At 44.7% G+C, this 15,138-nt stretch overlaps 1 protein-coding gene and 1 long non-coding RNA gene across 12 annotated transcripts in view; one reads left to right on the forward strand and one right to left on the reverse strand.

Annotated features, from left to right (window-relative positions):
* The window catches only part of Arhgef3 (Rho guanine nucleotide exchange factor (GEF) 3), a 289,456-nt gene that overhangs the window by 271,598 nt on the left and 2,720 nt on the right, over nucleotides 1–15,138 (forward strand). For all 11 annotated transcript variants that reach the window (XM_006519579.4, XM_006519575.3, XM_006519574.4 and 8 more), the window contains 4 exons: nucleotides 35–111; nucleotides 7,875–8,132; nucleotides 11,505–11,675; nucleotides 14,207–14,393. In XM_006519579.4, coding sequence (XP_006519642.1) covers nucleotides 35–111; nucleotides 7,875–8,132; nucleotides 11,505–11,675; nucleotides 14,207–14,393 — 693 coding nt within the window. The remainder of the gene's footprint in view (nucleotides 1–34; nucleotides 112–7,874; nucleotides 8,133–11,504; nucleotides 11,676–14,206; nucleotides 14,394–15,138) is intronic.
* On the reverse strand, nucleotides 95–14,248 carry Gm34702. The gene is made up of 3 exons (XR_383310.4): nucleotides 14,160–14,248; nucleotides 4,212–4,389; nucleotides 95–2,808 (listed from the first exon to the last, which is right to left on the reverse strand). It is a non-coding gene; the product is annotated as a predicted gene, 34702 (long non-coding RNA).

A 15,138-nucleotide genomic window follows, 5' to 3' on the forward strand; every position in this document is an offset into this window, starting at 1 on the left:
TAACAAAATAAGCGTTTCATTTATTTCTTGCCAGAGCTCCTCAGTCAGCTTCGAGATGTTCGGAAACCCGATGGCTCGACTGAGCACGTTGGTCCCATCCTCGTGGGCTGGGTAAGAGATGTTCTTTGGTCTTGTTTGAAGATAGATTTCACTTTACCTTGAATTTTTCTTTGTTGGCAAAGACTTGATTGGTTATTATAGCAGATAAAAAGTTAAACTCTTAACATATTGAGGGTTTATGTCTTCAAAGCATGGAAACAAGTTTTTCCTGTTACAGGTTTATTTCATTGAAAGACAACATGGCCTTTTTCCAACAAAACAAAGGAAAAGAACACACAAAACTGTTCTTAGTTTCACATAAAATAAAATGACACTGGATTATATTGGATCTAGGCCAATTAAAGTATTACCATTTCTACTCTAAGTTTAAAATCAACATTTTAATTTTTTTTAAGTGCATGCTATATAAGAACCTAATCACTGAGCTATATCTCCATATCCCCTTGTTTTGAGGCAAGTTCTTATTAAATCGCCCACACTATCCCTGAACTCACTTTGTAGTCCAGTCAGGCCTTGAATTTGGGATGCCTCTGCCTCATCCTTCCAAGTAGCTGGGATTTATAGGCCTATGACACCAGGCCTGGCTTGGCATTCTTATTCATCGATAAAAGTAGCTTTTCAACCGATTTAAGAAATCTTGACTGTGGTATAATTTATGATGGTATAGCTTTTGCTTCGAAGGTGCAAGGCCTTGGGTTTGATCCCCAGTACTAAGAGTGGGGATGGGATGGGATCCATGGTTTAAATGTAGTTTTACACGCATGCCAATGAGTGCATGTTGCTTGTAGTTAGGACATACATTCCTGGTCCTAAGTGACTGCTGGTTATACATCTGGCATAACCAATCCCTTTCTTAAGGAACTAAGATGTGACCTTAGGTTAGGGCTCATAAGATAACATTCAGGCTCTTTCTGAATCTGTGTTCAGTTGAGCGTGTAATGGTGTTCCTTTGTGTCTTTTGCTTAGACGAAGCATATGCTATTTTGTCACCATCCCAACCACTCCTATTGTATCCCGTCTTTTCCCTTCCATGAGTAAGGGATGCTCCATCCCAATTGTGTAGGGTTAGTGGTGTCCTGCATCTGTTCTGCCACAGGGCTAGGCTGCTCAGGGAGGCAGGAAATGGGAGTTTGACCGTGCTTACCCCACACTGTTGTTGGGTGGGTGTTTCACTCCTGGGCTTGGGGAATGCAGTCTGAGGCTCAGGACAGCCAGAGCTGGCCCAGGGGTCCCCGGGCCTGCAAGTCGGCCCGAGGCCTTCTGGTTCTCAGGCTCTCAGACACCCAGACACCTCTGGGAGCCTTGGAAGAGCAGAGAAAAGAATGGTGACCCGCAGGCAGAATCTAGCCTGGGGCCGAGCTTGGGCTTGACTTGGTTGTGGCCATGCCTGGGAGTGCAGAGTCACCTCTTCAGGAGATTAGATGGCAGCTGCTCTGTAGGCAAAGGCCTCCAGGGTTCCCCATGGCAGATCCCAATGAAAAGAGGCAGTCCATGGCTTTAAGGCATTTATTGTCATGGCAGAAAGTGGATGAGTAAAACTGTACCCTACTTCTCAGGGCAGGCCTGAGGCTAAATACCTTTTGCAGGGAGAAGTGTCTAGGAAGGAGAGTTTATTGGCTAAGCCTCTAAGTACCTCATTAAAATGGAGATCTGTCTTGAGGCTATGTGACCTGTAGAGGGGTTTGGGGCTTTGCCCTTATGTGACTGATGGTCACAAATCTGTGGAGGCCTGCCGCCTTGTGCCAGGAGCCTGATTCTCTGGGAACAGGGAAATATCTACCACCCCTTTAGGGTTACCAGTGTTTCTAGCCTTAGTCAACCAGGAATCAGGCTGCCTTTCACAGCCCTACACAATTCTAGATATTTTTATTTGTTATGAAGCAGGTAATGAAAGCAGACAACTTTAATGACTTCTTCTAGGCAGAATTAGGTCTCTCCATCCCTCTGATGGGGCTAGTATTCCAGGACAATGGGCAGGGAGTGTACTGATAGAGAGGGGTTTTAGGTATTATTAATATACTGGTATTCTCTTTCCAGGTAAACTTGTTCCTCACCTTCCTAAAACCTTCTGGTTCTCACTGACATTACATGAATGTGCCCAAAATTCTTAACATTGGTGTCTGACCTGATGCCTCTCAGTTACTGCCAAGATCTGGAACCTTCGAAGGGTTCTATGACTTGGCTTTAGTTCAGAAGTCAATTTTAGTACCAAGGCGGAAATATCTCAAGAATATCTGCGGGACAAGTAATGTTCTCAGCTGAATAATTTAGATGAAACACGCTTTAATATTTCAGGAGAGATCATTCATCACGAACTTTTGACTTTGCGTTCTAAGTCATGGTATTGCTCTAAACTTCTTCAACCCACAAAGACCTTCCTCTAAAGAGAGTGGGTCAACTGGAGTCAGAAGTGGTTCAATGTGTTTTTAAACTTCCTCAGACTGTGGACTTCCTTCAGAGTTAGCAGGGCTCCTGCTCTGTTTTTTATGACACAGTAATGTAGAATGGTGGTGCCTCTTTAAGCAATGTGTGCAGATTGTGACAGTGTTTCAGCCTCAAGCTTGAAGATTTAGCCTCACTTTTTTTCCTGAAATATACTTTTGTCTCTAGTGTTATGGGGTTAGTTTGGTCTGGGAAAGGCTTTAGCAGTTGTGTCCTGTACATATCCAGAGGAAGTGTGACCATGCCAGTCAGTTGCTGTCTGGACCCTCCAGGCCTAAAATGGGGACTGGAAGCTTGAAGAGCATCCTGAAAGGAAACAAGTGGCCCATTGTTAACAGATCTCATGAGAAATGGCCCTTACTTATGACCAAAGTGCAGCTAAGTGCTTTTCCTCTTTAATCTGTTTGAGTTCTACCCTTTTTAACAGAACAAAATGAACATCTTACTGGACACTGAATGAGAAAAGTCAGAGTCCATTCAATCCATGGGAAATTGAGTTATTTTCCTGCAAAGGAAAAAAAAAAAAAAACTTTTGAATGAGTGAACTGCCCCCTAGGACAGTATCAGCCTTTGCCTGAGACCATAACTAGTTAGAATCCATAACTTGTGCTTTGAAGACTTTAAATGGAAGGCTTGGTTTTCTTGGGGGAGCTGCCCTGGTTACAGATGCCAGGAGTTCCCTTCAAGCAGGTCAGCCTATTTGAGCAAGCATCCCATGTCGCAAAGAAACAATGTCCCAAGTGACTGGCCTCAGGAATAAAATAATTTATAAGCTCTCCAAGGCAGAAAGTGGGTGCTCCTGCCAATTTAGGTTCTGGTTCCTTTTTAATTCTGACGAGAGAGAGACAGGGTACATGAAAGTAAAAATCCAGATTCATTCATGATTTTTTTTATGATAGACTTTCTAAAAAAAATAAGAAAAACAGAAAAAAAGTGTTATCCATATATACATATACATGTATACATATATATGTATATACACACACATACATATTCCATATATTTACCATATATATATGTGTGTGTGTGTGTGTGTGTACACATATGGGTCTTTTACATTTTTTATTCTTTGACAGTTTCATACTTACACTGAATTTTAGTGGTTTTGCCTTCTGCTCCTCACCTTGACCCACCCCCCTCTCCCATTGACACCTTTCCACTTCCCAGCAAGTCCTTTCCTCCTCTTCTTTTCTTATTTAATTATAGTTGAATTTAATTATAGTTGTTTGCACAAGAGTGAGTGAGCAAGTCACCAGTGGCTTCTACCACTGAAGAAAGTGACATCCCTCCCCCAGCAACTACTAACTGCCCAAAGGGCCTCAGGGAGGAGTGGAGCCTCGTGGCCCCACCCCCATCCACCAGGAAATGTTGATGGGCACAGTCTTGTGCAGATCTTGTACAGATGGCCAACTCTGCAGTGGCCAACTTGTTCAACTGTAACCCGAAACCTGTTCTGGTTAGCTCCTCCCCTTAAAGGCTAGATGACTTAACATCTCTTTAAACAGATGATCAAGAACTTATTGGGGGAGCCTTGGCCTCATGGGCACCAGCACTCATGTGAACTTAGCCCCCCTCCCCCCATATGCATAATTAAGATAATAAATCTTTTTTTTTTTTTTTAAAGAATGTATATGGGAGAGCTTAGGAGGGGGGATCAAGCATTCAGGGTCATCTGCCTTTATACTAAGCTCAAGATCAGGAAGGGGTACCTTGTTTCCAGAGATTCCAGTCTATTTCACCTACTCGACGGTCAGTGAACATCATATAAGGAAAAGAAAGGATCGAAGAGTCAGATGATGGGTTAACCGGCAGCAAAATGATATCTTCTGACCATGGCACATCTGTTTGCTTTAATTCCAGATTAGACGCTCCAGAGTGAGACCTTATCTTAAATAATAACAATGTAACAACAAAACAAACAAGAAAACCATAGATTGTAATAATAGCTAGTACTTAATGCTTCTTACCCAGAGGGTAAACTGTGGGCTGTGTATTTTATACACTTTATCCCATTAATGGGGAAAGGCTTTTATTATGGCATCTTTTAAGTGGAGAAAGAAACTGTGGTACAGAATTGTCACCCACAAACACCTAAGGTTTTTTTTTTAACCTGATGCTAGATTCCCAGAGTCTGTTTTGTTTTGTTTTTGCTTTTTTAAACTGCTGAGCTTTTACCTGCTTTTTAAAGAGCTTGCATACATATTTGGGCATCTGTCTACATCCTGAGTCATGCCCAGGAAATGAGCACCCTTTCAGGTGTGAACAAAGGAGCGGAGCTTAACTTGGCTCCCATGGTAGCTAGCAGCAAGATCAGAGAAAGTAATGGTCCATTGGACGGGGCAGCCAGAGTTCCTCGGTAGTTCATAAACACGGGTCATTTCCAGGCCTTTAAAGAGGCGAGGAAGTGGAAATGAAATTAAGAGGGCCTGAGGTGGTTTTGAACTGATTCTGAAGATCTAAATTGTAAGCATCACGAGGTGGGAGGCGGAGACAGGGTACCAATTATCATTACTTCAAAATATAAGCTTGAAGAGAGGATTTTCTGCAGCTGTTTTAACACAAACCGAAAGGTTGTTTTGTGTGTGTGTTTGTTCGATCAAGTGGAAGGAAGGAAGACACTTCCAAGAAGCCAAGTCAGTAATGACTCTTTTAAATACTGCTTCTCTGGAGACGTTTTCTACCCTGTGATAAGGAAATAATTTCAATAAGAAGCATAAAAACAGTGGCAGAATATTTCAAACCTTCAAATGCTGCCGCCACTTGTATGTCTGTTGACTTTGTTCCTTTGCGGTTTTGTTGTTGTTTTTATATGCGTTTGTGTTGTGTGTGTTGTGTGGTTGTGCATGCATGTGGGTATTCAAGAGGACACCTTGGAGGAGCTGCTCTCTTGCATGTGGAACTCAGCTTAGCTCATGAGAGTTTGTTTCTTCTCACTGTCTAGGTCCAGGGGATCAAACCTGGGCTTGGCAGTAAGTGCCTATTTTATGCCCCCTTTCTTGTTTGTCTTTTGAGACAGGATCAGATTGTGTAGCCCAGGCTGGTCTTGAACTCTCGTCAGTTCCTGCCTCAGCTTCCTGGGTGCTAAGATTATATGTTCGAGGCACCGTGCTCAGCATTTTGTTTGCTTTGTGTGTTTATTTATTTATCTAATCAACTTATTTATTCTTATGTGGTTTTGATTCTGATATTCTCTTTGGGAGAGCATTGATCCCACACAGCTAACCATTTTCTGCTCCTATCATCCATGAACCTATATTTGTTCATCCAGAATACAGATTGTATTGTTTAATGGTACAATGTAAAATCCTGAGGATGAAAAAACAAAAGAGACCTTTGTCACTGTCTCCCATTGAATGCTACAAAGAGAGTGTTGTGGTGAGCGCGGGGTCTTCATTGGCTTCCACTGGCTGCACGTTACTGCTGTGGGTGTGCAGCCAGGCCACGGGCTGCACGTTACTGCCATGGGCAGCTTTGCACCAGCATGTCAGGGGAAGGAGCTGTTAAGAGGGAGGAGTAGAGGGGGATGAGAAGTTCTTTGCCTGAGTCTCTGATGTGGTATTTACACAATGTGACTGATGGGCATGTTGGGGAAATTATCGTTTTACTGGAATGAAGGCAGTGCAGTTAGAGCGTTCCAGTCTTTAAACTGAAACTATTCTTGCATGCTGGGCGTGGTGGCACTCACCTTTAATCCCAGCACTCAGGAAGCAGAGGCAGGCGGATTTCTGAGTTTGGGGCCAGCCTGGTCTACAAAGTGAGTTCCAGGACAGCCAGGGCTATACAGAGAAACCCTGTCTCAAAAAAACAAACAAGCAAACAAACCAAAAGAAACTATTCTTGCGTGATTGTGTGATGTGATCCAGAAGGCAGGGCCAAAAACCTTTCCCGGCCTGTCAGAGCTCCCTTAGAAGATTTTTAATAAACAATTCCTACAACTATTTTCTTTAAATCATACTATTGCTTGAACTTCTTGAGGCCCCTGATGGTTGGGCCACCTGGAATCATTGGCTCTTAAGTGTGGAAAAGCCTGCACTGAGCCACATAAGGCCTAGGCTGTGAGTTTGACCCTTGCTTTCTGTGTATGCCACCGAGTCTTATAGATAAGTCTCTTTAAGAGACTCTTCAAATGAATCTTGCTTTACAAGATAAAAGGTGGTGGGCTGGGGAAGTGGCTCAGCCATTAAGAGTACTTGTTACTCTTCCAGAGGGCCACAGTTGAGTCTCCAGAAGCCCCATAGGATGGCACACAAGCGCATGGAACTATCCTGTTCTGGGGGTTCTGACACCCTCTTCTGGCATCCATGGGTACCTGCACACACATGATCCACAGAGAGACAAGCAAAGCCATGCACATACATACACAAAAACAAACAAAAAGAATTAAAATTAAATCAAAATTTAAAAATGAAAAGGGATCTGAGGAGACGGGTTAGTAGGCAGAGTGCTTGTGTGTCAGTATGAGGATATGGGCTTGAATTCCCAGAATCTGTGTAAAGCCAGGCACAGTCTCAGGTGTCCATAATCCCAGTGCTTCCACAGTGAGAGGAGGGACAGAGGTTAGGATCCCAGAAGCTTGCAGAGCAGTGAGCCTGGAGTATTCAGATCAGCAGCAATCAACAAAGAGACCCTGTCTAAGATGAGAGCTAATACCTAGGGCTGCCCTCTGGTTTCCACATGAGTTCTGTACATATCCCTCCCCCATCATCGTCTCATTGTCATCATCATCATCATCTATACATGGAGGCACATAGAGCTCACACAAAATTTAAGAACAAGGTGCATGGCACCCAAGGAATGACAGCCAAAGTTGTCTCTTGTTCTCCAAACCCACATGAACACCAAAAAGTACACATAACATGAAGTAAATGGCTAGCTTCTCCGCCTTACTGAGGACCTGGAAAGGGTTAGGAAAATTCAGAGACTGGCGTGGAGCTCAGAGGTAGAATATCAAACATGCATGAGGTCTTGGGTTCAATACCCAACACTAATGTGAGTATGTGTGCAGGCACACGCGTGCCACACACGTACACATACATACACACACACACACACACACACACACACACACACACACTGGTCTGTATGCATCTGCAGTACTGATTCTTTTGTTTCTAGTTTAAATTGCCAGAAAAAGCTAGCAAGTTCTGATAGGGATCTCTAAAAAGTGAATGCACAACTAATAAGAGGACCTTTTTGTGTCTTGCCTGTCATGTTGAAGCGCCTACTAGTTATTTTCTTCCACCTTTACAGATAAAAGGACAGTGGCTGGGTCTGGAGACCAGTTTGATGTCTATTCATGCCTGAGTGATGCCGACTTGGCCCTTAAAGCAATGACATTGACACCCTGCCTTCTCTTTATGTTTCCTTCCCAGCTGCCCTGTCTCAGCTCCTACGACAGCTACTGCAGCAATCAAGTCGCCGCCAAAGCCCTGCTGGACCACAAAAAGCAGGACCACAGAGTGCAGGACTTCCTCCAGCGCTGTTTAGAATCACCCTTCAGTCGCAAACTCGATCTCTGGAATTTCCTTGATATTCCCCGGAGCCGGCTAGTGAAGTATCCTCTGCTCCTTCGAGAAATCCTGAGGCATACACCAAATGATAACCCAGACCAGCAGCACCTGGAAGAAGCTGTGAGTCTGCCTGTCTTTCTGTCTGTTTCTTTCCTTCTTCCTGTGTCAATCTCCGGAACACTAGGGTCGGGTCAGTAGGTTCCTTGTACTTGGGGCCCAGCAGTCTTGGGTTTCAGACCTGCTATGTCACAGATTCCTAACCTATAAAACAAGTGTTTATATAAAGTAGCTTAAGGTCCATTTGGTTGTGTGTTTGTGTGCCTATTTGTTTGTTTGCCTATTTGTTTTTGTTTGTATATCTAACACAGGCTCGGGCTAGTATAAAACTATCGATTTAGGCTGGCTTTAAACTCACGGCCATGCACAACCCCTCAGCCCCAACCTCCCAAATGCTAGGATTATGGGTATGTGCCACCACACCCAGCTCAGGTTTGACGTTTTTCTTGACAATTTTCGTGCCATTCTATCCTGGTATCAGCATTGTTAACTGTGAGAACTAAGATCTTTGTGGAGATTTTATATGGAAAAAATTGTCTTTGGTAAGAAAATGGGAATTGGCTTCTAGTTAGCTGGAAGCTCATCGTGAAGGGACATCTGTTTAAGATGTAGCTCCCATCCTTACCCAAATGCAGTAGAGTATGCGATCAAACTTCCTGTGTGCAACTGCACCCTCACCCAGCAAATGTTGCCTGAGTATGGGCTTTGCGAGGGCCAGTAACCTCAGCACTTGAGAGGCAGGGAATCCCAAGTTTGAGGACATTCTGGGCTCCACGAAAGTTAAAAACCAGCTTTTCATGGGACTACAGGATCAATATACAAGGCTTACCACCCATCCCATCTGCCTTGACCTGGTTTTTACAACTTCACACCTAGATATCCTTCCACTGGCTTCCTTTTCCCTTAGTCTCATGACCAGTGGTTCTCAACCTTCCTAATGCTATGACTCTTGAATACAGTTCCTCATGCTGGGGTGACACACACCCCCAACCATAAAATCATTTTTGTTGCTACTTCATGACTTTGGTACTGTTATGAATTGTAATATAAATATCTGATATTCAGGATATATGATATGTGACCCCTGTGAAAGGATCGTTTGACTCTCAGAGGGGTCAAGACCACCAGTTGAGAACCACTGCTCTAGACAATCTTGGTCCTCTATTCAGCAGAGAGTAACATGTCTCAGATTGTAACGTGCCACATCTTGTAAGTGATAGGGATTTAAACCCTGAATCTAACTATTTAGAAAACTCTAATTACATTACATGGAAAACTTCTGGAGTTGACTTCAACCCAGGCCTGAAGAAGATTAGAATCCTGTCTCAAAGACAGAACAAAACCAAAAAAACCCAACAACAGAAAGAAGGCTAGTAAGATGACCACATTAGCCTAATGACCTAAATTCAATTCTCAGAACATAGCTTTGGAAGAAGAGATTCAACTCCTGAAAGTTGGCCTCCACTTGGGTACCATGGCATGAGTGTGTGTGTGCGCGCACATGAACACACACACACACACACACACACACACACACACACACACACACATTTTAAAAGAAAAGATAGAAGGTGGTTGAAGGATGATGAGGGCTGTAAGAGACCACCTCAAAGGCTCATTTCTGATCTGGCATAATGATAGGAGCATTTATGTTGGTGATTTGGGGATCAGAAGTCTGAAGCTGCTGGATAATCAATTGCCTGTCATCTCACAGAGAAGAGCTTATTTCTTATTGATAGTAATAATAAAAATAGCGATCAATGATACTTACCAAGTACTCAGTAAATTGACTTTCTATAATTGCCTTCCGGGTTATTGTATCTCGATTTGCACTGATTACAGCCTGTGAGATTGCTCCTGTAGCTGATGCTTAACAGTCCGGTTCGGTGAAGTGGAAAGCTAGCCCTGTCTCTGCACCCCTCTTACTGTGGAATTGCAGAGAGCTGTCCTGTTATGAATGAGCTTTGTGGCTAGGCCTTGAGGTTACAAGGCTGGTTCAGGTGCCTCCATGTAGGGAAGGAAAAGAATGAGCACAGATTCCCTCCTGATTCACGAAGCATGCAGTGCCTGCCAGGTCTGTCATGCAGGACCAGGGCCCCGTTCCCAACACACAGAGGGATCACAGGCACCAGGGATGAGGCCTGTCTTACTTCTTCATGTCTGTTTTTATTACTGGGAAGAGTGTGATCTGGTTGCCTCCTCTCTTCATCCCATCTCTGTGAGTGTGTAGTCTGCAGGGAGCCCTGGCCACGCTAAATAATGACTTGTGTGGGTCCCGTGAGCCTATGCTCAGATTTACTGTAAAGATTTCTCCTTTCTCAATGCATACCGTTTAAAGCACACTGTCCCCTTTTTCATGTGAGCTGGTTTGAATTTTACAAACCAAACAGATAAGAATGATTGTTTGCAACGGGAGGGGCTGTGCCAGATACCCATGTCCCTGTGCTTATAGCCTTCGAAGGTTTGCGCCTGCGCCTCAGTATCAGGGCAGGTCTGGGCATGAAGCATGGGAAACTTTCATTTGCAAACGTCTACAGAGCAAGTCTCCTGTGTGTCCATTTACACAGCTGAGTGTGTGTTTTCCTCTCTCCTTTCCACAACCCGTGGAGCATGTGAACTGTCCATAGCCCTGTATTGTTGGGCATGTTTTGGGTATGTTTGGTAAACACAAAATCTACAGTACCAGTGTGGCTTGGCCACACATTCCTGGATAAATTCTGCATCTATGCAAAGTGGGGGAAAAGACTATTGAATAAGGCTCTTCTATACCAAGGGAGTTAGTTCCATTCACTCTGTGACTAGATCTAAAGATAGGGCTTGCTTTTAATCAAAGTATCAGCTACATCCTCATTCCTCCATTTTCTTAATGGTGTTTTTGAAGAGGTAGTGGGACTTGCCCCCAAGAAGAACTTTCTTCTTCTTTTTTATTTTTTATTGATTTGTTGAGACAGGGTCTCATGTGGCAGAATCTAGCTGTTTGTTCTGACCCTCCTGCCTTTGCCTCCCAAGTACTAGGATTAGAGAAATACACTACCAAAGGGAATTTCTTAAAGTAGAATGTTGACTATCCACTTATTTAATGATTTCAAAAATCTAAGGATTGTCTCAGCCAGAGAAGGCTCCTGCCCACCATTGCCCCTGCATGAAACAGCCTTGCTTTTAATGCTGCTGCAGTGAGCAATGCTATGCTTGGTTCATGTCAGGAGCTGGTGAGTGGATGGCATTGTCCCACAAGGGATTAAACAAACAGGGTGGATTCCAGGGTGTGCTGGCTCCTTACTGATGCATTTTTCATTTTTGCAGTAGCCACATAGATCTCAGCTCTTGGCCTTAGATATGGTAGTGTCTGGATAGCCTCAAGGCTGGCTCCAAGTCTCTGGTTGTAGGTGGTTGGCTTACTTCCCCCATTTTTACTATTCTTATTTGTTTCCATAGATAAACATCATCCAGGGAATTGTGGCAGAAATCAACACCAAGACTGGGGAATCGGAATGCCGCTATTACAAAGAGCGGCTCCTTTACCTGGAAGAAGGCCAGAAAGATTCTCTGATTGACAGCTCAAGGGTCCTGTGTTGTCATGGAGAGCTGAAAAATAACCGGGGTGTGGTAAGTAGTTACTCTCCTGGGGGCCTTGCCCTGGTACTTCCCTATTTCTATCCTCAGCCTGCCTGCCTGCCTTCCTGCCTTTCTTCCTTTTTACTTTTATTTTTATTTTTTTATGTTTTTGTGGTACTAGGAATTTAGCCTAGTTACTCCTACGAGGCAAGCGCTCACCACTGAATACATTTCTAGCCTTCTCTTTTTGAATTTTGAGACAGTCTCAATTAAATTGCCTCAACTAGCTTCAAACTAGGATGAGTCGCGCCATACTCCTGCCTCAGCCTCCCCAGCAGCTGGGATTATGGGTAATAACCACTCACTGTACTCAGCTCTGTGTCCCACTTGGACTTCAGAAAATAGTGAGCCAGACGTGCTGGCACAGATTCATAATCCCAAGTACTTGGGAGGCTGAAGCAGGAAAAATTTAAGTTCAATGCCTGTCAGGGCTACAGAGAGAGGATGAGACCGGATGGATCTGTATAACAGATTTCAGTTCAGCCAGAGCTACATAGTGAAAACCTGCCTCCAAAAAAACAAAAAAGGATTTAATTTAAAAGAGATTGATTAAATTTAATAATTTAAGAGACACCTTTTCAACTTATGTGAGCAGGTCTGGGAACATCCCTTGTTGTTAGAGAGTATCGTGAATAGCTTGTTATCAGCCATACCATTTGTAATGGGGCCAACTGAAAATTGCTAAAGTTATTGTATGTGGACCTGTATCTGTGCCATAGATGATTCCTGACTGCCGGAAGGTTGTTTTCTGCTTCTTATTGATTTCCAGAAAGCAATAGGGGATTTACATGATGTGGCACTGGGTTCCTTGAAAGTTCCTTCTAGGAAGTCCTGAGACTCAGGAAGAAGCCTTGCTCCGCAGAGGTGGCCTGGTCCCTTCTCATACACCAGCTAAGGCTGGAGGCCTCTCCGGTTAGACGTACCTACGGCAGAAGGATGAACTCCTCAGGCAGCAGAGTTTGGAGCATGAAGACGGCAGATGGGGTGGGGCAAGAGTGTTGGGTTTGGTGCTTGCCAGAGGTGTGACCGTTATTAGGAACAAAATCTTGGTTCAGGAAAAATAGTGTAGAAGTGACAGCAAGAGGAAACTGAGAGCAGCCAGAGATTTCAGTGAAGACTTAGAAATGAAGGGCATTTGTAAGACATGGCCCAGACAATCCCAGCTCAACTGCCTGCCTCAGCTAAAAGATGGAGTGGTGTGGAAACAAAAGACCCTGGCTGTTTTAAGTTTCGAACACAATGGCCCAACCCTCTCCCTCTCCACCCCTAAAGGAATATTTTTAATATGTTTCTACCACCACCATGCCCCAGCGAGGAAACCCTAGCGAGTTTTCCCTAGGCTAAACTCAAACTCACTGTTTATATAGCCCGGGCTAGCCTTGAATCTGCACTATCTTACCTCTGCTTCTGACTGGTAGGAAGATGAACCTTCTCACCTCCCAATGACTTGTAGAATTGTTGGTGTCTGCGGTATGTGGAATGTGTATGGTAGGAGACCTATAGATTTCTGTTCCCTCAAATAGCAAACCGTGGATAACGCAGAGCATGCTTCCTCTGCTCCAACCCAGCTTCTCATCTTGACTTGTTACTCCTCCCCGTTAGTGGCCTCTTTTGAGAGTCCTGGGTTGACATTCCCACACGGTTTTTCTACCAGAAAGTCAGAGCCCAGCATCAGAGCTACAGTCATTCCATCTTAACTCCCGACCATTCCCACGGATCTGATGCTTGGAGTTGAACACCAGAGATGCGCCCCAGCCCCACATAGGCAGCTTGCTCTCACTGTGTGCTCTGAGGCATGCCTTTGCTTTCTGAGATTTTTTTTTTCTGTCCCAGCTCCATACTGGCAACTTGTTTGTATGATGTGTCCATCTTTTAGGGTTTTCTTTTAGCCTATAACGCATGTCAGCAGTACAGCCTGGAACACACTCTCCAGAGAGCCCAGGTGCTGCTGAGCTCACTGAGAAGACTGTGAGGGGCATCTTCCTCGGGCTCCAGCAGTGTGCTCCGGGTCCTCTCGGGCAAGCAGGGTCCCAGTCGGAGTTGCTGGCTAAAGTTGATGATCAGCCCAGTGGTTGAAGAAACACACGTTTTCATGGGTTTGGGAAGCCAGAGTTGTTATTAGGCTTTGATATACACTCTCAGCCTTGTAGACTATCATTAACTTGATTTCTTAGAATTGTATTGATGCCAAGAAAGTAATAATTCCTTTCCCCATCCTGTTCTTTCTTTTGGTCGAGCTGGAGACTGTGTGTGCATGAATAGGTTGTGAACTGTAATCTAAATAGGGTTCTGGCTACAGTTAAGTGTAGAAAGGCTTTCTCCAGCAGGCTCCTAAGGAGGAACCTAAATTAAGGCAGTAGACAGGTGTTTCTGAAAACACTTCAAATCTGCCCAACTTCTGAGCTTGCACTCATAATTCATTATGAACCTAGCTAGTTCCTAGAGACCTCTTGCCGCAGAGACCCACAAACTCACCACTTAGATGGTTGCTCAGGACAATCCTGTGGGCTCTTTTCTTCTAGAAACTCCATGTTTTCCTGTTCCAAGAAGTGCTGGTGATCACCCGAGCTGTCACTCACAACGAGCAGCTCTGCTATCAGTTGTACCGACAGCCCATCCCTGTGAAGGACCTCACGCTGGAAGACCTGCAGGATGGAGAAGTGCGGCTGGGTGGCTCCCTGCGCGGGGCCTTCAGCAACAACGAGAGAGGTATGTGTGGGTAGCAGACTCGGTGACACACTGAACCGTTTGATCGTAGAAATATGGAAGGAGTGGCTGGCTGGAGAAAAGTGAATAGCAAACTGTCCCAGTGTTAACACTTCACCTACTGATGGATGGACAGTCAAGTTGGACCTCTGAGCCGTCAGCTTTCCACTTATCTGCTTTTCTCTTGAGACTGCTTTGGGCGTTAAGCAGCAGACCATAGTACATGAGCCCAGTCCTACGCAGCTGCATGCAGCTGGTGCACCGTTTGCTCTCTGGCTCTGTCCCCTACTGCTACATCAAAGTATGCTTAATACCATACAGTCTCTGTGTGGGCACTGGTTGCACAGTGCAAGGTTTTGTAGTTGTTCTGATGTAGCTGAAGAGAGTTAAGAACCCCTCTCATGTCTCTTCCTCCGGGCCCTCCCATATCTCTCTTCCCTCAGTCCCTCCCTTGTCTCTTCCGTCCAACCCCTCCCATGTTTCTTCTTCCTAACCCCTCCCATGTCTCTTCCCTTCAGCCCCTTCCATGTCTGTTCCAAGGGCTTCTAACATACAGGCAGCTGTTGTCAATCCCTTGAGCTAAGAGCAATCTGAGCTAAGAGAAAGCACAAGGAGCTGAAGGGGTCTGCAACCCTATAGGTGGAACAACCATATGAACTGACCAGTACCCCAGAGCTCGTGTCTCTAGCTGCATATGTAGCAGAAGATGGTCTACTTGGCCATCATTGGGAAGAGAGGCCCCTTGGTA

The sequence above is a fragment of the Mus musculus genome, chromosome 14 (genome assembly GCF_000001635.26).
Source record: "Mus musculus strain C57BL/6J chromosome 14, GRCm38.p6 C57BL/6J".
NCBI lineage: Eukaryota > Metazoa > Chordata > Mammalia > Rodentia > Muridae > Mus > Mus musculus.